The sequence below is a fragment of the Grammomys surdaster genome, unplaced genomic scaffold, assembly GCF_004785775.1.
Source record: "Grammomys surdaster isolate TR1022 unplaced genomic scaffold, NIH_TR_1.0 129, whole genome shotgun sequence".
Taxonomy (NCBI): domain Eukaryota; kingdom Metazoa; phylum Chordata; class Mammalia; order Rodentia; family Muridae; genus Grammomys; species Grammomys surdaster.
In genome coordinates this window covers 20,896,721-20,924,512 of record NW_021604587.1, presented here as the reverse complement: position 1 = coordinate 20,924,512, position 27,792 = coordinate 20,896,721, and the positions used below count along the sequence as shown (strand labels likewise).

At 42.7% G+C, this 27,792-nt stretch overlaps 1 protein-coding gene across 5 annotated transcripts; it reads left to right on the top strand.

Annotated features, from left to right (window-relative positions):
* The first annotated feature begins 326 nt into the window (after positions 1 to 326).
* On the top strand, positions 327 to 27,073 carry Blvra (biliverdin reductase A). Of its 5 annotated transcripts, none has more exons than XM_028756067.1 (8): positions 327 to 397; positions 11,200 to 11,328; positions 13,046 to 13,164; positions 14,164 to 14,283; positions 15,485 to 15,582; positions 21,301 to 21,408; positions 24,842 to 25,013; positions 26,720 to 27,073. In XM_028756067.1, the coding sequence occupies exons 2-8, from the start codon at positions 11,317 to 11,319 to the stop codon at positions 26,976 to 26,978; spliced, it is 888 nt and encodes a 295-aa protein (XP_028611900.1). In that variant the 5' UTR covers positions 327 to 397; positions 11,200 to 11,316; the 3' UTR covers positions 26,979 to 27,073. The 5 variants fall into 5 exon arrangements, with proteins under 5 accessions (XP_028611900.1, XP_028611883.1, XP_028611874.1 ...); XM_028756050.1 differs by having other exon boundaries at positions 329 to 402; positions 11,186 to 11,328; XM_028756041.1 differs by having other exon boundaries at positions 333 to 397; positions 11,186 to 11,328.
* Positions 27,074 to 27,792: the final 719 nt, after the last annotated feature.

Here is a 27,792-nt window from a genome sequence, read left to right as displayed (position 1 = left end):
CTATTCCTTCGTCATTCCCAGGGAGAGACCACAAACACTGGTTTTCTGGAATCTTTGCTCCTTACAGAAACAAGCTTTTGTAACAGATCAATTATGTTTGAGGCGCGAAACTAAAAAAGGTCCCGAATATACCCACCACCAGAAAAAAAGATCCAATTACATATGGTGCAAAGGGAGCTGACAAAGTAGCGACACCACACCAAATAGTGCAAAAACGCAACAGCTAGTAATTTTCCCCATTCGGCCGCCGTGTAGGCAGCTGGGCACACAGACCTGCTCGGCCAAAACCCCGCCCATCAGCTGGATAGCCAATCGAATCCCAGCAGCGCTTGGCCTACTTGGAACGGCGGGGTTGCTGCGCTGTGGGATTGCTGGAGCGGGCGCTGGTGGACTGAAGGTGAGGTGAGCTCCGACCGGGAGGGGCGTGGGCTGGGCGCGTGGTCCTGACGTCCTGAGGCGGGAGGCCAAGGCCGACCGGCCCCGAGCCAACCTATCGGGACCCCACAGCGCCCTGGCCTCCAGCTTCGCTCGGCCGAGCCCTTCGCAGGCCGGGCAGCGGCGAGCCAGGGACTCCTCTTAGGAAGCGGGCGTTCCTGAGTAAAGACTGAAGAAATTAAATCTCCATCTCAAAGTGCTCATGGTTTCGGGCCTTATGTAGATGAGGCTGGTAGGTGTATCGTGCACTGATTGCGGGACTGAGCCCCCGATTTGACAGTGCCCTATCCAGAATGAGGACTTTGAACTCTGACGTTTATAACCTCTCCTAACTGTACTTTATTCTTTGAAAACTGAAAGAAAAAGAATGTTGCAAAATAGTGTAAGTGTTGAATTGTAAATTGCATGCTTATCTGAAGAACTCAGAAATAAGGCTGAGTTTAGGTCCTACTTCAAACAAACAAACAAACAAACAAAAAAGCCCAGCAGTGGCACGCGCCTTCTTTAATACTAGTACTTGGGAGGCAGAGGCAGGTAGGTCTCTAAGTTAAGGCCAGCCTAATAATCTACAGAGTTGAGTTCCAGGACAGCCAGGGCTACACAGAGAAACCCATTATGCTTGTGCAGTTTTGGATCCAGATATTTTTCTACTTAACATTATATAATATCAGTTTTCCATCTTACACTATTATTGAATTTGGGGTATATTAGCTAACTAACCTCTTATTGTCTCAGTGTTCTTATTTTTACAAGTGGGGGTAAAGATAATGCTTGTTTGGTGGGATAGCTATATAAGACCACAGAATGTTCAACATAAAATTTTATAAATATTAGCACTCACAATACACAAACAATACTGTAGTGGAAAGACCCCTCCCCCATAATAAAATTTCTATATTACTTCCAAGAATTTTTAAAATTGTTCTTATTGAACAATTTAAGTGTTTTTTTTTTCTTTTTTCTTTTTTCTTTTGGTTTTTCGAGACAGGGTTTCTCTGTGTAGTCCTGGCTGTCCTGGAACTCACTCTGTAGACCAGGCTGGCCTCGAACTCAGAAATCCGCCTGCCTCTGCCTCCCAAGTGCTGGGATTAAAGGTTCTTATTGAACTAGAATACTAGAGCTCATTTGTATTGTGATAGATTATATTAATAAATATACACATCTTTTTCTTCCATTCTACATTCCGGAATAGCACATATTGAAGTCAAATGGTAGGCAAAGTATTATCGAGGGGCTTCTGATAGCTAGAAAACTAAGAAATATGTGTGGCTAACTATACTTGGACTTTTAGAGCTAAGAAAAAAATTTTCTTAAACTTACATGACTCAGAGACATAACTATTGTTACTATTTTGATATATATAAGTTACATACATCTGTATAGCTATTATATTTTACTCCATAGGTCTTGTTATAAATCAAGATTGAGGCAGGAGAGTTGCTGAGAGTGTTGAGGTCAGCCTAGGACACAGAGTATGTTTCATGCCACCCTGGGCTACAAAGTGAAATTCTACCTCAAAAACAAGGGAACAAAAAGAATTGTTGTTGGCCTTCATTGTAGAAAAATGGGCAGAGCTGAGGAAATCGGTGAGTTGAAGGGTGGCAGCCGAGGGAGAACATCAGTGGACTACTGTTTCCACGCTGTTCCAAAGGCGTAAGGGGCACTCAGACCAAGGCTGGGGTATGGCAGAGGTAGTCTGAGCCCTCCCATGCCTCCTTCAGGGCTGTAGCAACTGTGGCCAAATGCAGATGTGTTGATGAGCCATTAGGAGAGCTGTGCAGGTGAGGCATAGGTAATCCAACCTGTCTTCCTTTCTTCACTGTTGTTCAGTGACTCTTTAGCTCAACACCATTGCCAAAGGAGCCATTGTCTCTGTGCCTCTGCAGTGTGGAGATTCTCAAAGACAGGCCAAACATGTGGTAGCTGTTTGCTTTTTTAAAAAGTATAATATTAAGGCCTGAGAGATGGCTCAGCAGATAAGAGAACTGGCTGCTCTAACAAAGGACCCAGGTTCAAATCTCAGCACTCACATGGCAGTTTACAACTGTCTGTAATTCCAGTTCCAGGGGACATGACACCCTTACACAGATATACATGGAGGCAGAACACCAGTGTAAATAAAATTTTTAAAAAACATTATTTGTGCACGTGTGTATGTGTGTTCGTGTGTGTGTGTGTGTGTGTGTGTGTTTATATATGTACATGCCTGAGGATAACAAAACAAGGTGGCAAATCCTCTGAAGTTGAAGTTACAGACATCTGTGATTCACCTAACACGGGTGCTGGGAACTGAATTCTTATCCTATGCAAGAACAGCAAGTGCTCTTACTGCTGAGCCACCTGTCCAGTACTGTTGCTTGTGTTGCTGTTGTTATTAAAGAAAATATGTTTTACCTGTAGATGTTGAAGTTTTGAGATGTTAGCATGTCCTTTAACCGATGAGCAATCTCCCCAGTCCTTAACTGGAGATCTCTAAAAAAATGTAATTATTATAACTTTTAATGTTAGAAACCAAAGTTAGACCCACAGGTATTTTGCTTGTTTAGAAGTTTCAATTCTTTTGGTCTCTTGTTTTTGAAATATCGTTAGGTATGGTCAGCAGGTTCTAATTGGTTCAAGTGGCTCATGGTTTCCTGTACTACCAGACCAAGTAGTTGTAGCATAGGCAAGTGGGATCATGACCTGGAACAAGCCTAAGATCATGGATGGGGAGCCAGGCATGGTGGAGCACACCTTTAATCCCAGCACGTGAGAGGGAGGAGCAGGCTGATCTCTGTGGTTCGAGGCCAGCCTGAACTATAAACTGAGTTCCAGGACAGCTAGAGCTACACAGAGAAATCCTGTCTCACAAAATAAAACAAATAATAGGAATATGGCTGGGACCCCAGAATGTCTGGGTCATTCAAATTAGCTTTAGAATTGAGTTGCATGTTTAAAAAATAATTTCAGTTACTAGCGCTCTTAGATATGGATATGCTCTTCTATTTTAAGCTATAGTAAATATCTTTTTTTTAAAGATTTATTTATTTATTTCATGAGTACACTGTCTCTGTCTTCAGACACACCAGTAGAGGGCATCAGATCCCATTACAGATGGTTGTGAACCACCATGTGGTTTCTGAGTATTGAACTCAGGACCTCTGGAAGAGAAGTCAGTGCTCTTAACTGCTGAGCCATCTCTCCAGCCCCCAATATATTTTAAATATATAATAAGATATCCATTACTTGGTAAAAGTAATGACCAAGCCAGCTCAGTCAATCAATGGAGTCTTCAGGGAGGGAGTGAGGATTAAAAACAAAAAGACAGACAATATAACATGACTGCAGCCAGTGCTGATGCTGAAGCGGGTTTATTTTTGCCTTGTCTGCTTTTATACCATTCTAAATACGTGCAAAGAATAAGGTCAGTTCAAAACAGTCAAGGAACAAACAAGGCAATAAACATAGTCCTGTGGCATTCAGGGACTTATCAAGGTGATCAAGTGAGCCTATTCCTTGTCCTAGCCCGAAGTCAAATTCTTTCCTGAGCCTACTTCCTTGTTCTAGCCCAAGGTCAAATTCTTGCCAAATTTCCATAAGCAGCACCAAGAGCTCTACACAGGAAAACTAGCTGCATATTACCTCATTTCATAGATGTATGTATAGTTAAATCTAGAGTACACATAGAATAGAAAAGATTTAAGTCTTATTTCTCATGAAATAACATGAGGATCTCCTTTTCCATTCACTTACCTGGAAATGACAGGATTCTGTCCTTCCACTCCTCTGTAGAAAGAAGGTAGACCCTTTGAAATGAAGATGGAACGAACAAATGAGCCCTGACTCAGATGAGAGGGGCTGGTAGGGAGGACTGGGAAGGAGTAGCTATTGCTGGGGAGTTGCATGGCTGAGGTAAGAGTGAAGGCCTTAGGCCCATTTTATATTTTTACACTTAGGCCCCAGAGGCCAGTAGCTTCTTGGCTTTGACTAATTGAGCCTTAGCCTGGTTTACATATACCTGTCTGTCCCCCTAGGATCAGAAGAGATACTGAGAACTCTCAGTTACCCAGACCAAGCCAAACACTTGCAGTTGAGTCAAGAGATTTGCAAGACAGCATGTCAGCACTAGAAGAGCCATCTGAGCAGAGTGTCTGGCCTGTTTCAGGATATTTGATCACACTGTGAACCCTGAGAGATTGTTACTAACTGCAAAAACCTGTTTCTGCTTGTGTGGCTCAGCCTTAACACACACCTTTAATCCAAGAGCTTTCTGCATAAATATTGTAAACAAGATTAAACAAAGTCAACCATAGGTCAACAAGAGGAACAAGCAACCAGTTAACAGGAAGTGAACATAGAATTATTAAGAAAAAAAAAACATTGAGTAAGAGGGAGTCAGTAGGATCGCTAGAGTGACACAGGAAGTAGAAGGGAAGGACATTCAGTTTGAAGGGATTTTTTTTTGAGAAGGCGTGAGGAAGGGGCATTGCTTCTGGGCTGAGGAGGAAGGTCAGCTGGGTGCTTTCTCTGCCTCTCTGAGTTAGCAGGCTTATACCCCAGCATCTGGCTCCCTAGTCTTTATTGGTAAAATCAAACAGTGGCCCTTTTCACATGAGACAGTTTTGCACTGCTCCATGTTACAGGTATATAAAATAGATGTAACGACAAATCATTCACTGAAAACTATCAAAGAATGGATTTTCAAAGATTTCGGCCGGGCGGTGGTGGCACACGCCTTTAATCCCAGCACTTGGGAGGCAGAGGCAGGCAGATTTCTGAGTTCGAGGCCAGCCTGGTCTACAGAGTTCCAGGACAGCCAGAGCTATACAGAGAAACCCTGTCTCGAAAAACCAAAAAAAAAAAAAAAAAAAAAACCAGAATAATTCTTTGATATACATCTAATTTTACCTTATTAACCCTATTAGTTATTACTGATGAGGTGGATATACTTGTTTAATTTTACATTTTTTCATACTTTGCTGAAATTTGATACAGAGAACATCCTCAGTGCTTTTTAGAGTTGCTAGTGTTAGAATTCTGTCTAAACTCCACCTCCATAGTTATCTGGCAACACCCAGATATGCTCCTCCCCACAGTTACCTGGTAACAGCCAGGTAGCCCTGCCCACTATAAAAGGGGCTGCTTGGCCTCTCCTCTCCTGCAGGTTGCCGTTTCCCCTCCCCCCTTCCCTTCTCCCTCTCTCCACGTGGTCATGGCCGGCCTCTACCCTCTCTACTCTTCTCTCTCTCCTCCCGCTCTCCCACTCTCTTAATAAACCTCGCCTCGTGGAACCATCTAGTCTGCTGTGATCTGTCCAAGCTGCACGTGACCTTTTAGCTAGGTATTTTGATTTTATAATCATCTATGCTGAGAGTACCAGTGTGCACTTGGGAGGCAGAGACAGGTGGATTTCTGAGTTCGAGGCCAGCCTGGTCTACAGAGTGAGTTCCAGGACAGCCAGGGCTACACAGAGAAACCCTGTCTCGAAAAAAAAAAAAAAAAAAGTAAAAAAAGAGTACCAGTTTGCAAAGGTACATTGGGAATTCTGTCCTGATCCCAAGACAAAATTCACTGAACAATTTTTTTTTCTTTTTGATGTTTCAAAGTAGGGTTTCTCTGTGTAGTCCTGGCTGTCCTGGAACTTGCTTTGTAGACCAGGCTGGCCTCGAATTCTCAGAGATCCATCTGCCTCTACCTTTGCCTCTCAAATGCTAAGATGAAAGGCACTAGCCACGAAGTTCAAATTGCCAGACAACAGTTTTTAAAATCAAACATCTTAACATGGTATGATCTGAAGCTATATTAATTTGATGGTTAATGCCAAGGAATTATAGGAAAATATGAAAATTCTCTCTCTCTCTCTTTCTCTTCCTCTGTCTCTGTCTCTGTCTCAGACAGCATTTCTCTTTGTAGACCTGGCTGTCCTGGAACTCATTCTGTGAACCAGGCTGGCCTTGGCCTTGAACTCACAGAGATGCACTTACCTCTGCCTCTAGCTGGGATTAAAGGAGTGTGCTACTACTACTACCTGGCCTCTTTTGTTTTTCTAATGAAACTATGGCATTTCCATAAGAGTAATTCTTTTTTTAAAAACTGTAACTAGATTCTTCTCTCATAAAGAATAGTTCTTAAAACACAATGACAGTATGAAGCCTGAGCAGAGGTGTTTCAGACTGTGTTCTCTGGCATTGTGTAGCTTGACAACATACACAGTGTGGTATTTTGTCACAGTGATAGAAAGATGGCTGACACAGCCCCCTCTTCAACCCATCACATACTTCTTTCTCCTCCCCACTTTCTTGCCAATATTTGACAAAATCTAGGATAAATCTGAGTTTTTAAGAGATCTTAAAACATTGAAGACCTGATCCTACAAAAATAAGATTTACATTTGGTCAGATTTTTTTTTATTCCAAGGATTATGTAAGAGATCAAACATGGAAGTATTCTGTCTTGTATGTCTAGACAGATGTTCAATACTGAGCACCTGCTGAACATTCGCGGGGAGCATTCTCAGCGTTATTGTCTTTATGCATCATTTTATCCTTCCCCTCTGTAGCTTTATGTTTTGCTATTTCAGCCTCCAAGTGCTTCACTAACCCTTTCCTATGCTCCCTCTTTCATACCTCGTCTTTTAAGTCTCTGCTTTACCGTCCCTTTTTCACTGTGTTATTGTGAGTCTGTGTTTCCCTTTGCCGCTGGGGTGCCTGAACGCTGCTTAGGGAGGTGAATGCAGGGGCATTGGGCTAATGCCTACTGCCCCTCGGGAAGCAAGGCACAGCCTAAGAAGGATGTCAGCCCATGTTTCTCTGGGTGAGAAATGATGGGGGCTGGGACAGAGGTTGTGGTTCTCAAACTCCTGTGCTCCCAGATGCTGCTGGGAACTGGGAAGAGTTGAGAATGGGGGCTCCCATCCTCCTGTGTACCTAGATGCTACCGAGGACCATGAGAAGTGAGTTGGGAATGGGGCCTGGAGCCTCGGGCCTGTGCCTGTGATGGGGGGTAGGGTGAGGGGGAAGATTCAGCATAGCTCAAGGTGGGTGCCAAGACTGTGGAAAGGACTTGTATGGGAGACTTAAACACAGCTCTGTATGACAGTGGCCTGCCCCCCACATTGGTCCTTGATGTAGGAAACAGTCCTTGCTTGTCCAAACTGTTTATTCATAGTGGATGAGGATACATGCAACCTATTTATTGTGAACCAGAGATTAAATACCTTTTATAGGAAGGGATTCCCAGGAAGGGAAGTTCATTGACTAAATACTCAGGGCCTACCTAGATACCTCATTAACTTGGAAGACGCTGAGTTTCTATGCTCCATGATCAATTGTCACAGTCCTCTTAGTGGGATGTTGTGGTCACCATGCTGTAGAACAGGAACCTGGTCGGGAGCTGACTTAAACACCTACCAATCTCAACTGTGAGATGTACTGGGGTTTTAAAAATCTACTCGACCATACCAGTCCTTCTGTCTGTGGCATGGTTCCTATTGCCCCACATGTTAGGACACAGGAAAAGCCTGCTTGAGACCACAAAGGGTAGACAACATGTGTCCTGAGGAGATGGGAAGAAGTTGCTAGAAACAAACACGTCCCTAGCACTGACCCAGATGGCCATGCAGTCTTCCCAGGGATTCGTAGGACTGCCCCAAATAAAGCTTTTTGTTTTTAAGATTTATTCATTTACTTTTACTTTGTATGAAGAGGTATTTTGCCTCATGTTTGTCTGTGAACCATGGTTGCCAGAAGAGGACATTGGTCCCCTTGGAACTGGAGTTACAGCAGTTGTTAGCCACATGTGGGGACTGGGAATGCAGTCAGTGCTCTTAACTGCTGAGGCACTTCTCCAGCTCCAGAGTCTCTGTTTTTATCGGATTTATTGTTGCAGTGTTACTTATAATTCTACACTTACCCCAAGAGGATGACATCCCAGGGCCAGGGCAATGGTAGAGTGACATAGAACACCCTTTCATCCATCTCAGCCTCTTGGATACACAGAAGTAGGAGAAAGAGGTGCCTTTATTCTCATTCTCGTTACCTGTGGTTACCCACCTGTCCTGGCATAAAGTAATGTACCTCTGGGGTCTAAACTAAACAAAACCAGTTCATCTTTGCAGGATTCTCCTCACAATCCTAGTGATAGACTTCGGTGCGCAGCTTGGAACAGACAACACCAGACCAAACGGTTCTAAAAAGGAGGGAGTTTATTCAGGGCAGAGGGCAAAGGTAGGGAGAGAAGCAAGAGAAGATGGTGGAAAAAGAGGAGAGAGAGAGGAGAGAGAAGTGGAGGTTGGCCATGACCACTTGGAGAGAGCGAGAAGGGAAGGGAGGGCTAGGAGAAGCTAGAGGCAAGAGAGTAAGAGAGAGAAGAGGAGGCAAGCAGCCCCTTTTATAGTGGGCACGCCTACCTGGCTGTTGCCAGGTAACTGTGGGGAGGAGCATACCTGGCTGTTGCCAGATAACTGTGGAGGTGGAGTTTAGACAGAATACTAACACCTAGTGTTTCCCTAAGGCTGGCTCCCAATCCCTGGTGCCCAATCTAAGATGCCTGGTGGAAGACATCAGCCCATCGCTCCCCTCTGCTTAGGAGTTCTTCGTCAGCACCTGGAACCCAGGATACATATTTACCAAGCTGGCCAAAAAGTCTGTTGAAGTTTGGTGCTGCTGTTACATCACCTTTTTGTTTCCATTTCTCTTACCTTTCTTCCTCTGCTTGTCTGGCTCTTCCTTTTGCTTTAATGTGTAATATCCAGAAAGGCTGCTTAACAGTTCTTTTATATAGAAAATTCAGGTTCGTAAGAAGTCAGCTATGAGGGAGGAACACTTTGCTTTGCTTTTCTCTATAAAAGAAAGCTGGATAGAAGCCATGGTCTCTGAGCTAGAAGTTGCAGAACTGCATCATTTCCATAGAGGCATGTCTGCTTATCCAGAGCAGTACATGGACCATGCAGATTTAGAAATGTTCATCTCTAAGATGCGTAGGTGGGATGGTATCCCAAGGAAGATGCCCATCAGCTGCTGTAGAGAAGATACCAATTAGCCTGTGTGCCATTCCTGGAGGGTAAAAGTGGTGGTGACACTTAGGGGACAGAGACTGATGATAGCTCCTAGTCTGCTTTTCTGTTGTAATAAAACTAACCAAGAGCAGCTTGGAGAAGGAAAGAATTTATTTGGCTTACATGTTATAGTCTGTAAGGATTGGTAACAGCTCAGGACCTCAAGACTGAGTTCTCAGCACAAAGGAGCTTTATTTGCCCCAGAGAGAGGGCAGGGAATAAGAGACAAAGACAGGAGGTAGAGGACAAGGAGAAGAGGAAGGGAACGGAGGGGAACAAAAGACTACCTCTGAATAGAGACAGATGTGACTCCCAGGAAAATGGTGGTTTATAAAGGTAAAGGGGAAACCCTGTGTTAGGATGAGGTGTTTAATTTTTGTTGTTGTTGTTTTGTTTTTGTTTGCTTGTTTCAAATTTTGTTTTTGTTTTTTGAGACAGGATTTCTCTATAGCTTTGGCTGTCCTGGAACTCTGTAGACCAGGCTGGTCTCACATTTACAGATATCTGCCTGCCTCTGCCTCCCAAGTGCTGGGATTAAAGGCATTGTGCTGGCACTATCAGACAAAGGTGTTTAATTTCAATTGGGCACGTTAATTAGGTGAGTCAAAGGGGGCTTTTGATTGCTGGACTTTAATACTTTGATTGCTGGACCTTGATAATCAGTCTCAGGAGGAGGAAGTGGCCATATAAGGAAATAGACTTTGTGGGCTAGCTTCAGGAATATAATCTTAACAGTTTTTAGCAAGGCAGAGGGAATGGGGTAGAAGGCCAAGGTTTGTCAGAGCTGTGTTTGCTATACATGGGCTAGCTAGAGTCCCTTCACAGTCAAAAGAAGTAAAGTCAGAAATGCAGAGGCAGAAGCCTGGAGCCAGGAACTGTAGCAGAGACTGGAGGAAGGCAGTTTTCTAGCTTGCTTCTTCTGGCTTGCTTCCTCTGGCTTACTCAGTTGCTTTTCTTTTTCTTTTTCCTTTTCTTTTTTTCTTTTTTCCCCCTTTCTTTTTTGTTTTGCTTTTTCAAAACAGGGTCTAACTGTATAGCCCTGGCTTCTCTACAGACCAGGCTAGCCTAGAACTCAGAGATCATCTGCCTCTGCCTCCCGAGTGCTGGGATTAAAGACATGCACCACATGGCCTAGCAGTTACCTTTCTTAGACAGCCTATGCCTACCTGCATAGGGATGGTACTGCCCACAGTGGGCTGACAATAGCAATTAGCAATGAAGAAAATGCCCTACAACATGGCCAAGGCAATCTGATCTAGGGACCTCAGTTGATGTTCCTGTTCTAAGGCATGTTCTCCAAATTGCAACATTTCCTCCAAGAGGGAAGAAAAAGGGTCACAAGGCAAACAAAATGTTAACAATGTGGGAGAAAACAGGAACTTTGAAATATTCTTGAGGGCCCCTACCCAGCAGTGAAAAAAAAAAAGGAGAAAATAGTTTGTGATCAGCCACGCTGCAAAAAGAAATTCTTAGCTAGACTCATGGTCTACTGCAAGCTGTGTGTGTCTGGAGGCTGGGCTGTGTTGTTGATTACCTCCCTGCCTTGTAATTAACGCCTTGCTCATACTTCTGTTAGTGAGTTTTAAGTGACTCAGTTAAATTCTTGCTGGGTTGCTGAATTGGACTTTGGTACAGTTGTACTTTGGTGTGCTCAGGGCTCCCTTTTGGGGTGAGTAGATGTCTGTGTGTCACACTTATCTGCCTATCACACAACAGTTCCCTCTTCCTAGTTCCCTCTTGCTGTGTTGACATCTAAAGCCAAGGGTGAAAACAGTATCCACAGAGAGTTTATGTCTCAAGATCCTGAACCTCTCTCTATCTTCACGGACACTGACTAAAGGGACAAGATGGATACTGAGGTGAGTTTCCTGCAGGGGCTTTAAGGGATACCTTTGCTGCAGTTTCCCTCTCAAGATTTTTCAAAAACCTTTCCCCTAAGCTACCCACTTGCTCATGGCTGTGGGTGATAGAGGAAAAATTATCTCCCTTGAGTTTTATCTGTGCCTGCTATGGGTCACTATTGTGCCTCGCCCTCTCCCTTTCAGTTCTTAGCCATGAAATGAGGGGTCTTCCTCTGCTGTGTGCTCCTGGCATGGTGGACTTGCCCTCCAGACCCACACAACAAGGCCAACTAATTAGTGATTTCACCCACTTAAAATAGCCTCTGCCCCTCCCCACCCCACCCCACCCCACAGAGTTTAGAAACATTAGCCCAAACAAATAAACTTGTTTCCTCTAGGTTACTGATGTGCACACGGCTCCGGGAGATAGAGGAGGTATGAGGACCTCCTGGGCTCTTATCTATGTCCACCTCCCTTAAGTTAGTCCAAGCAGTTGAGCGTGGACTGAAATGGGCAGGGTTCATATATGTTGATTATTTCGAATGTTCGCTATAATCACAAAAAGCTAAATTACTGTTGGGCATATTCTTCTGGAAATTTCTCCACGATACGGTGTTCTACTCTGGCCACTTCTTGGATGTTTTCCTGTGACTTCCTGGGACACCCACTCTAACCACCAGCCAGGAGCTCGTCTGCCTCCACAGCTGTGGTGATCAGGCAGATCTGTCTGAGCATGTCTTTCTTCTCCACTGCAGACCACGCAGTAATGATTCAGTTGCTTACCCTAGTTGGAGGTCCTAGTTGGGCTCCAAACTTACTGTAGCCTAAGATGGGCTTACATGCTGGAAATCCATCTATTTCCTTGACTTAGTTATTAAGATTTACACCATATAACGAATGGGGTTCCAGACTTGGCTTGTGGCTGTAACAGTAAAATCACATTTGTTTGGTTTTTTTCTTATCCAAATTATTTTTATTTTTTTACAATTTATTTTTTAATTAAAATATAATTGCATTGTTTCCCCCCTCCAACCTCTCCCACATCCCTTCATCACTGCCTCTCAAATTCATGGTCTCTTTTTCATTAATTACGTTGTTACGTACATATGCACATAAACAGAACTGGGTTAATAAACGTGGCAGTAACTTTTGTATGCGGGTTGTAATGTGTTGTAGTTATATAGCTTTTAAAATGCACTTTTTTCCACTATAATTTATTAACATCTCTCCTCTAGCAGTAATTTAAAGATACTGTCTAAGGTACCAGAGGAGAGGAACTCAGCCGTGGTAAGGACTTAAAACAACCTGAGTCTTGAGTCTGAAGAATGAGATGTCTTCCTGTGTGCCCTGGTCTGTCAGCCTCTTATGACACCCAGCTGATTAGGATCCTTGTCTCTAGAGCCTGGGGTTTGGGGCGGAGGTACCATATCAGGTTGGGTGTGCCTTATAGCAGAAGATCCTCAAGTCTATGGAAAAGTTGTTGTAGATAGAGCCAAATGGGTGGAAGGTCTTCAACACAGAGCAATGGGCAGAGCGCTTTCCCGATATGCTTTGCATCTGGTTCTGGGACCAGTGTATGTCTGAGGACCTGGTTTCTAGGGTAGCCTTACCCCAACTCTGTCTGGGGTTGCCAGCTTTCCTTGCTTGCCAGAACCCGACCTGGTCCTCTGTTTTGATGTACTCCATTACATAACTGGACTGTATTCAAATCCCACATTGGTCTTTGATATTTCAGCTAAAGAGGAAATTTGGTGTGGTCGTGGTTGGTGTTGGCAGAGCTGGCTCTGTGAGGATAAGGGACTTGAAGGATCCACACTCTTCAGCATTCCTAAACCTGATTGGATTTGTGTCCAGGTAAGGCCCACTTGGTTTGTGCTCTGTGACTCATGGGAATCACAGTGAGTGGTAACACCACAGGGCATGGACATTTTCTAGACCCAGAGTAAGGGAAAGTCAGAATCTCCAGAGAACCATGCAGAGTGGTCCCAAGAACTTCTAGTTTGGAGAGGCCTGGGAGCTAAAGTCAGGGGCCTACTGCTGCGTGCCCAGGGAGTGATGTCCAGTGCAGACCTCCCATGGAACATTAAATGAGCACAGTGTTTACTACAGAATGCACACAGTGAGTGAATGGGATGTTTGGCCCAAAGGAAGTCTAGGTGTGTCTCTTAGCCATTTTGTCATTCAAAACAGTCATCCTGGATGGGGCTTCGGATGGGGCTTCGTACATTATATTCCTTATACTATTCTCAGCACTATACCAACTCCACTTCAAGATAAGAAAACAGAGACGTAGAAAGATTCTGTAATCTTAACAACTGGAAAACCCAAGACTGACATTTAAAAATGAGTGTTTGAGTCTAACACTATGTGTTCTTTCCAGGTTGGTGATTGACCTGAACTTTTCTTTTTTCTTTTTTAATTAAAAATGTAAAGTTAATATGCAAATTGTTAGGTCCCACTATGATGTTTTTTTAAGCAAATTTTGTTTTACTTGCTATTTCCCCTCAACTTCCCATCTCCCTGAACCCCTGCTCCAAGTCCCTTTCAGCTTTTATGGCACTTTTCTGTATGGATTTTTTTCACTGTAACTCAATGGTTCTTTTTATTTTAGAGAAGTAACTTGGAAGACTTCTGGTTTCCACAGAGCATTGGTGGCCATGTTGGCTTCTATTCCAGGTCTCCTGAATTCAGCCTAATGCTGCTTGCTTTCTTTCCTCTGGAAAATACCAGGAAATAGAAAGGAGAAAATTAATTTCTTACTTTCCAAAAGCTCATCCCTGGGCATTGTTGGGAGGGGAGGAGAAGAGTGCTGTTCATTTAATATAAGCCTTGGCTTTGCCTACTTTGAAACAGACGAGAACTTGGAAGCCTTGATGAAGTACAGCAGATTTCTTTGGAAGATGCTCTCTGCAGCCAAGAGATTGATGTTGCCTATATTTGCAGTGAGAATTCCAGCCACGAAGACTATATAAGGTAGGTTTCTTGGTGCACATAGGCTTTGCCTTGCCTGTGGGAAGAGGACTGAGCAAGCTAAAACTATACAAATGGGACTTAGTGGTCAACACAGAAAATTTTGGTTGTCCTGTGGCCTTTAAAAATTACTGTCAGGAGGGCTGACAGATGATGAGATGACTTAGAGAGATGGCTCAGGTGTTAAGAGCACTGACTTCTCTTCCAGAGGTCCTGAAGTCAATTCCCAGCAATCACATGTAGCTCACAACCATCTGTAATGGGATCTGATGCCCTCTTCTGGTGTGTCTGAAGATATTGACAGTGTACTCACAAAGAATTACTGTCAGGAACTATACTGTACTTAAAAAAATTACTGTCAGGAGCCAGATGTGCTTATGCATGCCCTTAATCCCAGCACTCAGAAGGCAGAAGCAAGCAGAGCTGTGAGTTCCAGGCCAGCCTGATCTTTCTAGTGAATTCCAAGACAGCCAGAGCTTCACAGTGAGATCCTGTGAAATAAGCCCTTTCCTCCCAAAGTTGCTTTTGATCATAGCATTTATCCCAGTAATAGAAAGAAAACTAGAGGGGGCTGGAGAGATGGCTCAGTGGTTAAGAGCACTGACTGGTCTTCCAGAGGTCCTGAGTTCAATTCCCAAGCAACCACATGGTGACACACAACCATCTGTAATGGGATTAGATGCCCTCTTCTGCTGTGTCTGATGACAGCTACAGTGTACTCATATAAATAAAATAAATAAATCTTGAAAGAAAGAAAGAAAGAAAGAAAGAAAGAAAGAAAGAAAGAAAGAAAGAAAGAAAGGAAGGAAGGAAGGAAGAAAGAAAACTAGAGTGCCGGGCAGTGGTGGCACACACCTTTAATCCCAGCACTTAGGAGGCAGAGGCAGGTGAATTTCTGAGTTTGAGGCCAGCCTGGTCTACAGAGTGAGTTCCAGGACAACCACCAGGGCTATACAGAGAAACCCTGTCCAAAAAACCAAAAAAAAAAAAAAAGATAAGAGTCTGCATATTGCTGGATAGAGAAATGATCTTATAACCGGACAAGTTTGGTGTAGATCATGTATTTCTTTATTTTGCAAGGGCACTGGCTCTTGACTGTCTGTTGCACTCTCACACAGTTCTTGTGCGTGTGCAGACTTGTGTCTCTACAGAGCATTTGAGTGTTTATTTGAAGTGTCCTTTGCCTGTGCGTTTGCTTTCAAAGGCAGTTTCTTCAGGCTGGCAAGCATGTTCTCGTGGAATACCCCATGACACTGTCATTTGCAGCGGCCCAGGAGCTGTGGGAACTGGCTGCACAGAAAGGTGATGTACTCTCTGACTCGAACACAGACCTGGTGCCATGTCTCTGCCTCCTAAGCTTCTAAGGTGCCATCACTTTGCCTTTCCAATAAGTTGCCTTATATGCATCTGCTTTGGTACTGAGTTCCCATCTCCCTCCTGCCCCAGGCTGTATCACCCAGACACATAAGGAGGTGTCTGGATGAGAATAAATGCGGAGGAGTTTGTGGACTCTTGGCTTTGTTCTAATGAAACAGTGGATTGGTTTCCACATGTCATAGTGTCATGGTGTTGATATTTTAGTTGTACCTCAGATACCAACTATTGGTCTTTTTTTTTTTTAACATAATCTTAATCATTGGATTTTACCAATGAAGCCAGATGCTGAGTTGAAAGCCTACTTGCTCAGAAAGGTAGAGAAAGCACCCAGCTGACCTTCCTTCTCAGCTCACATCCCAGAATGAATCCCCTCTCTCCAAAAAGCTCCTTCAAACTGAATGTCTCTCTCTTCTACTTCCTGTGTGTCTCTCTGTGCATCCTCCTGACTTCCCCTTACTCTCTATGTTTTTTTCTTAATAATCCTATGTTCACTTCCTGTCAACTGGTTGCTTGTTCCTCCTCTTGACCAATGGTTGACTTTATTTAATCCTGTTGATAGTATTCAAGCAGAAAGATCTTGGATTAAAGGTATGTGTTAAGGCTAAGCCATACCACAACTAGAAATAGGCTTTTCCAGTAAATAACACAATCTCAGGGTTCACAGTGTGATCAAATATCCTGCAACAACTTACTAATGGAAAAATTTCCAAATCAATATAATTGGTTGTCTTATATGTATGTATACTATATAGTTTTCTTGTTACACTAATAAGTATTTATTAAAAGTTCACTATATGTTAGGCAACTCTTTTTTTTGTTTGTTTTTGTTTTTTTGTTTTTTGTTTTTTGTTTTTTGTTTTCGAGACAGGGTTTCTCTGTGCAGCCCTGGCTGTCCTGGAACTCACTCTGTAGACCAGGCTGGCCTCGGACTCAGAAATCCGCCTGCCTCTGCCTCCCAAGTACTGGGATTAAAGGCATGTGCCACCACCGCCCGGCGCTAGGCAACTCTTAAACACACTGTATGTTTAGTTCTCATAAAAAGTGTAGGGATTAGAGGTCTTTGTGTGCTGAGGTTGGTAATCTATGATAAAAAGAGGCTTATGTAGCTCGTACCTTAGACTGCTGGAGGTTGGAAGTCCAGAGTCAAGCAGTTGTATCCATTTGGTGTCAGAGTTTCTTGTTCTCTATGTAGCAGGACTAAGAGTAGTTTGGAGAGGCCCAAAGTCCTGATAATCTATCTTCTGTTTTACCCTGAGTTTTTAAATTGGGTCTTACGTTTTTCAGTTCTGTCTTCATTTTAGCTTGAGTTCTCTTCAGTATCTGTCTCTTTACTGAACCCCATTTTCAAGTCCCTGGTTGTTCTTGTCATTTTGTTCAGCCTTATTTTTGTGTATGTTTGTGTTTCCTTGTCCGTCACTCAGGTGTTTAATGCTAGGCTCTTCAAGTTTATTGAGCTGTTTGCTTAAATCTTCTTTTTTATTTATTTTTATTTTATATGTGTTGGTGTTTGCCTGAATGTACGTCTGTGTGGGGGTGTCAGACTCCCTAGAAATAAACTTATGTCTAGATAGTTGCAAGCTGCTATGTGGGTGGGAATTGAACCCAGATCCTCTGGAAGAGCAGCCAGTGCTCTTAACCATTGAGCCATAGCTCCAGCCCCTGCTTATGTCTTCTTTAAACTCTATCAATTGTGTAAGTTTGTTTGTTCTTTTTAATCCGTGTCCTGTGACTGGAGAGATCCTCAGCAGTCAAGAGAAATGGTTGCTCTTCATAGGACCCAGGTTTGATTCCCAGCACCTGTATAACCATCTGTAAATCCAGTTGCAGGGTGTTTGATATCCTCTTATGACCTCCACACATGTGGTACATACATACATACATGCGCTCAAAACACCCATACACCTAAAAATAAAGGTAAAAAAAAATTAACTCAGTGTCCTGGGATTCATTTAAGTAATTCTCACCAGAGAAAACTTCTGTAGAACTGCTGACATTTCAGGGGAGGACATACTGTCTTAGCCTTTCAGATTCTTGTTTTTCCAGTGAGACCTGAGCGTGTGGACTTCTCTTGACTGTGTGTCTAGTATGAGATTCAAGGCTACCTCTAGTGAATGAAAGCATTTTTTTTTTTTGTTATTGCCCAAGTCCAGTTGATTTTATATCAGGTATGAGGAGTTGGTTAATCCTTCAGATTCAGTGTTGGTTTTGGATGGAAGGAATGGGATGCTTTCAATTCAGTGGTAAGCAAGAAAGCATTGCCAAGAAAGCAATCAAATAGTACATATTGGCTAGATCTGTTTGTCCTGGTGTGCAAGATGTGCTACCCAAGCTCTGCCTGGGAGTGAGGAGAGCATGGACAGGCCAGGATCTTGACTGCTAAACAGGGTAGCTATGCTGGCAGATAGTCTATGCCACCAAAGCTAGGCCTGTAGGCTGGATCTGGTGCAGGCAGGTTAGGTTCCAAGGACTCACCAGGCTGAGTTGGTGCACAGTTGTGTGACCTGGTTTAGAACTGGGGATTATGGAGAGAGCAGGCAGGCAGGCTAGGATTCAGGGAACTTTCCAGATCAGAGCACAAAATGTGTGACCTAGACTAGGCCAGGTTGGACATGGCATGGATAGGCTAGGACTACTGGACTAGCCAGACTGGACTGATAGACAGGACGTGGGACTGAGGCCTGGAAGCTGGGAACGGCTCAGTTCAAGGGACTCATCAGATTAGACTAATGCACCGGTTGTCCCTTCTTTTAAATCTATTCAGTGACTGGCTTCTCCTGTCTCCCTCCCCCACCTTCTAGAAGATCGGCTTCTTACATCCACATGGTGAATGGCATCGCCATTTTTCTTTCCACACCCGGATCATTTCAGTTTCACTTAAAATAATTCTCTCTGGGCTTCTCACACTGGTGGGAATTGCAGAACCTCAGTTTCACTGTGGAAGAACAGTGTTCTGTTGTGGGCAGGCCCTGCAGTTTATTTGTTCTGAGTCTGTATATTGACCCTTTGAGATAGTGCTGAGATGAATGTGGGGGCGGGGGTGTGTGTGCAGGTGTCTCCTTGACAACCCATTGTCTGTGGTTTACACAAGCAGTAAAGGAATTGGTATGTCATGTTAGATCTATTCTGAACCCTGTGAGGAACTTGCACGATGTTTTCCATAGTGGCAGTAAGTTAGGAGCCATGCTAGCAATATGTAGGGGTCACCTTTCCTTCAGCTCACATCCTTGCCAGCATCCTTTTGGCCTTATTTTTATAATTGCCATTCGAAATGGAATGAGGTGACATTTCATTTGTGTGTTATATTTCCATTTATTTAATGATATATGTTGAACATTTTTTTCCTGTAGTTTCTGGCCATTTGTATGTCTTCTTTAGAGAAATTTCTAGGCATGTTGCCTATTTTAAATTTTTATTGTTATTACCACTATTCCTGTTAATGATAATGATGTGTGTGTGTGTATATATACATATATATATATATATATATATATATATATATATATATATATATATATGATAGTATGCCATACTGAATCTGTATTTTGCAAGTATTTTAATTTATTTCGTATGTGGTATTTTATTCTGTTAATTGTTATACGTGTTAGTTTGCTATCACATCATGTGTGTTGTTTGGCTTTTGTAGTCTGTATTTTTGTGTCTTACCTAAGGAATCTTTGTCTACTCCAGTTATAGTGACTTGAATAAGAAATAGGCTCCAATTTCAATACTTGGTTTCCAGTTAGTGGCACTGTTTGGAGAGGTTTAAGAGATAAGTCTGGAAGTTTGGGATTATATAGCCTTCTTCTTGTCCTTTTCCAGTTCTCCATGACCCCCTTTCTACTTCATGTTTTTGGTTAAAAATGTGCTTGCAAGTTGGAGAGATGGCTCAGAGGTTAAGAACACTGACTGCTCTTCCAGGGGTCCTGAGTTCAGTTCCCAGCAACCACATGGTGGCTCACAACCATCTGTAATGAGATCTGATGCCCTCTTCTGGTGTGTCTGAAGACAGCTACAGTATATTCATATAAATGAAATAAATAATATTTTTTTATATTTTTTTAAATGTGCTTGCTCAGCTTCTGCTTTGCTGCCATGCATCTCACCTGCTGCGTCCATGACTGCTGCCTATGCCATGCATGCTGCCTGCTGCTATGATTGCTGCCTACTGTCATGCCTCCTACTGTGATGGAATCTTAAACTCTTGCTAAGTTTTTTTGTTTTTTTTTTTTTTTTTTTTTTTGAGACAGGGTTTCTCTGTGTAGCTGTATAGCCCTGGCTGTCCTGGAACTCACTCTGTAGACCAGGCTGTCCTTGAACTCAGAAATCCACCTGCCTCTGCCTCCTAAATGCTGAGATTAAAGGCGTGCGCCACCACTACCTGGCCCGATTATCTACTTTTTCAAGTATCATTTATTGAAAGAAATTTCTCTTTCATTTTATATGGCAGCATTTTTATGCAATATTAAAAGCACAAGAAAAGTAAAGAGATTAAAAAGTAAAAGGACAGATGTAAAAGACTTGATACTTCAAAGAAAAGATTGAATATTGTTAAAAGGGCAGCCTTTGCCATGGAAGGCAAATGACATCATTGAGAAAATTTTAACATTCAGAATATTTACAGGATTCTACCACTGAAAAACTAACCAAATAACTTGACTCAAAAAAGGGCACTTGGCCAGGCGGTGGTGGTGCATGCCTTTAATCCCAGCACTTGGGAGGCAGAGGCAGGCGGATTTCTGAGTTCGAGAGTTCGAGGCCAGCCTGGTCTACAGAGTGAGTTCCAGGACAGCCAGGGCTACACAGAGAAACCCTGTCTCGAAAAAACAAAAAAACAAAAAACAAAAAAAAAGGGGCACTTTGTGGAAATTCTCATTTTCCAAAGTGGCAAACAAATAAAACGTCACCAGTTCCTAAAGAAATGCTAATTAAAAACTCCAAAAGATACCACGTTCACTACGATATCTGCAGCGGTCTCTGTGACCGCCATGGCCAGCAGAGTAATAATTCACGGAAGGGGAGAAAGTGGTTCAGCCCAACATAACTGAAGAGCTGTTTTTGGTTTGTTTTTTGGTGACCTTGAGCGAGTAGTTGATTTTAGGCACATTTAAACAGTACAATTTAGTGAAATTTTTCCTAGTGATAATTAACTCAATCTCATGTATACAATAAGGCTTAAAATGGGTCTATATCAGGACTCTTTATAAAAGTACATGTGACATCTTCCATAAAGATAGGTTCTACAGATTGACTACATGTGACACTTTCCATAAAGATAGATGCTATAGATTGACAAATTCATGATAAGGGTCTGGACACAAGGTCACCGGGCTGTTAACCATGTCTGCTCCCAGCATTCTGGGCAGACAACATTCTTGGTTCCTCTTATCTATGAGCACAAGCGCCTCTATTCGTCCCACAGATACCCCCTATTAACCAGAGAAGTAAGTATTCACAAGGATTGAGAGATGTTGGAAGCTATGCACATTAATGTCAGGCGTGGCGTGTGAGGTAGAGTGGTGTGGTCCTCATGTGTGCTCCGGATACTGTATCTTGTTCCAGAGGAAGAATAGCATAACCTCCGAGCACAGAGCCAGCTGTACACACCGGGTAATGGCCACCTTTTATTCTATGTTTTCACAACAGGGAGAGTCCTGCATGAGGAGCACATTGAACTTTTAATAGAAGAATTCGCATTCCTGAGAAGAGAAGTGGCAGGAAAAGAGCTGCTGAAAGGCTCTCTTCACTTCACAGGTCAGTGTGAGGCAGGGCTGCTGCCACAGGGGAGGCCCCTGGACTACACATCTTCTTTACTAACATTGCTGGCAGCAGAAACCATCCAGATTAGAGCTGCTACCTGGGCAGTCTTAGTGGGCAGAGGTGAGCTGGGTTCTTGACCTTACACTGCTTCTGCAGTATCATTTCAGTTTTTCAAAATGGGAAAAGTCAATACGATATTGAAGGGAAAAAACAAGAAGCCATTGAAGAAAGTCATGCAGATTAGGAAAGGCACATAGACTGGAGTGCCTCAGCATAACTGTACATGTAGTTTATGCCACAAAGAGACTAGATTAAAGGGTCTGGAGAGATGGCTCAGAGGTTGAGAGCACTACTCCCTAGCTTGGGTTTGATTCCCAGAATCCACTAGTGGATTACAACTGTAGAACTCCAGTCCCAGGTGATCTGACACTATCTTTATGTGGTGCACAGAGACATACCAGCAAAACACACATATGCATAAAATAAAAATGGAGGGAAAATTTTTAAAAAGAGATTAGATTTTTTTTTTTTTTTTTGGTCTTTTCGAGACAGGGTTTCTCTGTGTAGCCCTGGCTGTCCTGGAACTCACTCTGTAGACCAGGCTGGGCTCGAACTCAGAAATCCGCCTGCCTCTGCCTCCCAAGTGCTGGGATTAAAGGCATGTGCCACCACCGCCAGGCGTAAGGAGATTAGATTTAAGGCAGAGTTCACTGACCATTTTTTAATAAGTGTTATTTTTTTAATTTATAGAATTTCATACAAGAACAATAAAAACATCTATATGAATAACTTTTCTAGTTAGGACAAAACACCTGTCACAGCACCTTCAGGAAGTGTTCCTCTAGCACTGTGGAGGGGGATAATACAGTCCACCACTGAAGGAACAGACCCTGTGGCAGGATGTTTATGTTGTCTCCTCAGTCAAGAAGCCGAGTGACCAGAGTGCTGGTACTTAGCTCACTTTTCTATTTTCCACTTTTTATTCAGTCCAGGACTTCAGCCCATTGTTGGCTGAACCACATTCATGATGGTTCTTCCTCTGGTAAAAGCTCTCTTAACTCCCTTAAAGACACACCCAAAAGTGTGACTCTTGGTAATCCCAACTCTAACCAGGCTGACAGGGAAGATTAACCATCACTCTTTTTGTCTTTCCTTAATGTGATTGAATCATTTGCTATAACCTGACTTAAAAGTTGACCCTTTCAGAAGCAAAGGGGAGAGGGGATGGGGTGAAGACCTTAGAGAGAGGGGACCGGGAAGGGGTGCAACATTTGGAATGTAAATAAATAAAAAATGTAATAAAATTTCCAATCTTAAGAAGAAAAAGTGAGTCAGAAATCTCAAGGATGTTTCTGTCCTGATCTTACAGGCACAGTTTTTCTTGGTGATATTTGAACTAGGGGTGGAAGGGCTTTCAGGTTAGAGGGCTGGCCTAGCACAGAGGCAGGCTCTGGGCTCTGTCCTTACCACTGCAGAAATGAGATGAAGCAACTTAGTTGGAGGTTATTTTTCTATAGAATACTGTAGGTGAAAACTTTTCAGAAAGGATTGGGAAGTAGCTGTTTGAAGAGGAGAATGTTTTCATACATCTTACACAGAACAAACAGAACATTTACTCTCTCCACCACCAAATTACAGTCATTCCTCATGTGTAATCTGGATTTTTATGTCAGTCATTCTTTAAGTATTAACTGTAGGTAGATAGCTAGATTGTAGGGTCACCGCGGATTGACTCCTCTCTGGTCCCCACTCAAGTGTACCTCCCTACACCAGGGCTTTTATTACAGGAGACCCTTCTGTGTGGAAGGGCATTACTAAGGGTAAAACTGTCTTCTGTCTTGAAAATTATGTCAGAGTTATATATAATGTTATAACTATTAACATGAGCTAGAAACTTCGAGAAGGTGGTGTGTGCTGTCTTAAAAGGAAACTTTTCTTTGCCTTTGACACCCTTGTTATCATTATCCTTGTGACATGGGTAAAGACACCACCCCAGAAAGGCAAGTAGCTGGACAAGGTCACCCACGTGGGGCAGAGCCGGGCTGGAATTTCATTGTGTGGTACTTGAAGGCCAACGAAGAGGGAGCCCGTGGACACTTAGTTCTCGGTGGTCTACTGAACTGTCCATTGCTTTTAGAACATGCTCAGCATTTTAAGTGTGAATGCCAAAGGCAGAAGATGGATTTGGTTACAATGTCACAGGTAGAAGTCCTTCAAACTTAGGGTATGTTTAAGATTGGAAGGGGAGAGGCAAATGGTGTGATAACCACACAGAATTATCCTGCAGGTTTCCATGTGGAGTGTGCTTTCTTGAAAATATTTCACATAAGACCAGTGTTCTTGCTATGGAATTAGACTAAACTCATTCATATTTTCTTTACACTTCTGGTTGTCATGGTGATATCCTCCTCCTGCTATCCCGAACAAGACTTACAAGAATCTGAATCTCAAAGGCTAAAACATATAGTTCTTCCATTTACCAGATGTCTTTAAATCACTTACTGAAAATGTAAGGGCTGGATAGATGGGTCAGGAGTGGGAGCACCGACTGCTCTTCCAGAAATCCTGAGTTCGAGTCCCAGCAACCACATGGTGGCTCACAACCACCTGTAATGGGATCTGATGCCCTCTTCTGGTGTCTTTGAAGACAGCTACAGTATACTCACATAAAATAAATAAATACTTTTTAAAAAAAGAAAATATAAGTATGTATATATTAATGTTTTCATATGCATACATATTTGGATTCAGTATATTAGAAATAGAAATCTAAAACATTTTTAAAACATTTTTTTCAAGCTGGAGGGATAACTGAGTGGTTAAGAACACTGGCTGCTCTTCCAGAGCCACGTGGTGACTTAAGACTATCTATAAAGAGATCTTGTGCCCTCTTCTGGCACGCAGGTGTACATACAGACAGCTCTCCTACTTTAAAAAAATTTTTTTTCTTAGAAAAAATTTATGCAGTGTATTTTGATCATGTTCTTTCCCCTAACTTCTCCAGCTCCTCTCACCAAATCTACCCAACTCTCTCTCCCTCTCCCTTTCCTTTCCCTCCCTCTCCCCCTCTCCTCCTTTGTCCCCCTCTCCCTCTCTGAAACAAAGACAAAACAACAAACTTTTTCATTCTCTCTGGTTATATTGACTCCTGTTGCTTGTTTGCCTTATTTTACTAACAATATTGAATAAAAAAAGAAAAATTTCAAAAATTTAATTAAAATACTATTTTTTAAAAAAGAAAAGAAACATTTTCCATTTACCCACCTTGCTTTCCATCCTTTTATTGATCACCGTACACACATGTGCCGTGAGCAGAATGTCCTTTTCTTGGATCACTCAGGGGGCCCATTTCCCCCGCTTCCCTGGGTACAATGTTTGTGAGACAGCTTCTTTTCCTAACTCTCTTAGCATTTGTGATATCTTGCAGCTAGCCCACTGGAAGAAGAGAAATTTGGCTTCCCTGCATTCAGTGGCATTTCTCGCCTGACCTGGCTGGTCTCCCTCTTTGGGGAGCTTTCTCTTCTTTCTGCTACCTTGGAAGAGCAAAAGGAAGAGAAGTATATGAAAATGACCGTGCAGCTTGAGACCCAGAACAAGGGGTGAGTTGTGAGGAGCAGTAAGAGAAAGATTTCTTAACATCCTCAGGCATCCGTAAGGGTAACTCTGAAGAGGACCTGAAAGACCATCATTGCCAGGCATTCAGACCCCAGACGGGTGCCTGCTCCTGTCAGGAGAACTACTGTTCATGTTGCCTTTCATCCTTTGTACCCTCTGAGATATGAAGGGAAAATGTAAGTACAGTTGCCATCACATAAATAATGGCTTACAGAAATAAACCAAGTTACAAGTAATTAAGTTATGTAAGTTATGAGTTTAAACCTTATTATTTACTTATTTTTCTATTTATCACAGAGCTAGGATGTCACTGTGTTGTCCAAGCTAATCCCAAACTCCTCGGCTCAAGCATCCCTTCTGTCTCAGCCCCTGAGTAATAGCATGCACACAAGCATCTGCTGTTACTGCCATTGAATGTTTTTAGTTATGAGAAAATTGAGGTGCAAGAAACATATTGGTAATCTACATTGCCTCAAACTGCAACACCCTGTTATTTGGAAGGATATCTGAAGTTGTCTTTTTGTTTTGTTGTTTTTGTTTTTTTTTTTTGTTTTTTTGTTTTATGAGACAGGGTTTCTCTGTGTAGCCCTGGCCGTCCTGGAACTCACTCTGTAGACCAGGCTGGCCTCGAACTCAGAAATCCGCCTGCCTCTGCCTCCCAAGTGCTGGGATTAAAGGTGTACACCACCACCGCCCGGCTGAAGTTGTCTTAAGTAAATAAAACTGGAATAAATCAAATTTATTTTATCCAGAATTAAAGTAAAAAACAGTGAATATGAAGTCCAAGCTGGCCTTCAATTTACTGTATAGACTGCATAGCACACTTCAAACTCAAGAATTTCATACTTTGGCTAGACTTACCAATACACCAAGCTTGTCCTGTGAACTTTGCAAAGTATGCATGGGGTCTTTTTGGATGAAGTTTGATCAGCTTTTTGTTACCTTCTGATATTCAGTGACAAATTTGCTTGAAATTACAGTCATCTAGGCAGAGTTTTGTGTTTTCTATGATCAGATAGCATAGATAGATAGATAGATAGATAGATAGATAGATAGATAGATAGATAGATAGATAGATGATAGATAGATAGATGATAGATAGATAGATAGAAGATAGATAGATAGATGATAGATAGATAGATAGATGATAGATAGATGATAGATAGAAGATAGATAGATGATAGATAGATAGATAGATAGATAGATAGATAGATAGATAGATGATAGATAGATAGACAGATAGATGAAACACAGGTAGAGGAATGTTTTGGAGAAAGTCGTGAGTCACGTCAAGGAAGTGAAGTAGGTGTAGAGGTGCTTTGCTGTCAGCAGGAGGGGAGGGTATCGCTGTCCTAACGGCAAATAGATGACATGACGAAATAAAACGCTTGGCTATAGTAAGACTAGAAAATACCCTTGACCAGTCTCTACTTTATTTACTGAGGCAGGTCTTTCACTGAATCCAGACCTTGCAAACTCCATGAGTCTGGATAGCCAGCTTTCCTGGGGTCCTGTCTTGCCTCCTGAGCTCTGGAAGTACAAGCGGGCCACCAGACCAGTCCAGCTTTTGTATGGGATCTCAACTCTGGTCCTCATGCTTGTACGACAAGCACTGCATGGACTTACCATCTCTCCAGCTCTGTCCAGTGTGATTTTTAACATGAGGAACTTTTTTTTTTTGTCTTTGCAGTCTGTTGTCATGGATTGAAGAGAGAGGACCCGGCTTAAAAAGAAACAGATATTTAAACTTCCAATTCAAATCTGGGTCCTTGGAGGAATTACCAAATGTAGGAGTCAGTAAGAACATTTTCCTGAAAGATCAGGATATATTTGTTCAGAAGCTCTTGGGCCAGGTCTCTGCAGAGGACCTGGCTGCTGAGAAGAAGCGGATCATGCATTGCCTGGGGCTGGCTGACGACATCCAGAAGCTTTGCCACCAGCAGAAGTGAGGAGGAAGCTCCAGATACCTTTGAAATAGCCAGGGTTTGGTCTTATCAACAGCTCACCTTTAGCTCTTACAATTAAATACGTTGGACAAACAGAATGAGAGTAGTGTTAATGACTGTGTTGGAGTGATATCTGTGTTGGGGCCATCCTGTGGAAATAAGGAAAGAACCTTCTGAGGTCATGGGTTATGGCTTAGTTTCATTTTGTCTTCCTAGTAGCAGCCCCGTGAGGAGGATATAGCCAATCCTAGTTTCATTCTTGTGGAACAGCTTGAAGTCACCCAGGCAGGGAAAAATAAATAGTAGATTTAAAGGTCTATCCATGTTCTAAACCACTTACCTTGAGCTGCAATCCATCCTATAGGAAATGTGACTGTCCCTCATAGTCACAGGGTCACTAATAGTTGCTGGTAATCCTATCTTACTGACCAGTGGGTAACTTGTATGCTAGTCAAGGGAAGGGGTTTTGGTGGAAGAGTGCCAACAATAAATATTGACAAAAATGTGAAGAAAATGGCTACCCCTATGGACTGCTGGTAGAAAGCCACTTGAGTCGTGGGAAGTAAGTTCTGGGTAAGGAGACAGACAATGAAGTAGCCTAGAACAAGCCCTGGCAACGGTGGTGCTGTAGCAGCTGGGCCTACAGGAGGGAGTCTTGGCGAGAGAAATGACTTGTGTGAAATATAAACCAGATGTAGGAGACGGTATCAGGCAGCACTGTGCTCCCGGGATCATTATTTAAAAGAATAGCTGGATGAGTTCTTTAGCTCAGGCTAAGCACTCAGAAGCCCACCAGAAAGAGCTGACAGTTTGCCAA

Coding starts and splice junctions, on each gene's coding strand:
- Blvra (XM_028756067.1), top strand. Junction 21,409..24,841: donor AGGCTCTCTTCACTTCACAG/GTCAGTGTGAGG, acceptor GATATCTTGCAG/CTAGCCCACTGGAAGAAGAG. Junction 25,014..26,719: donor CTTGAGACCCAGAACAAGGG/GTGAGTTGTGAG, acceptor TTGTCTTTGCAG/TCTGTTGTCATGGATTGAAG.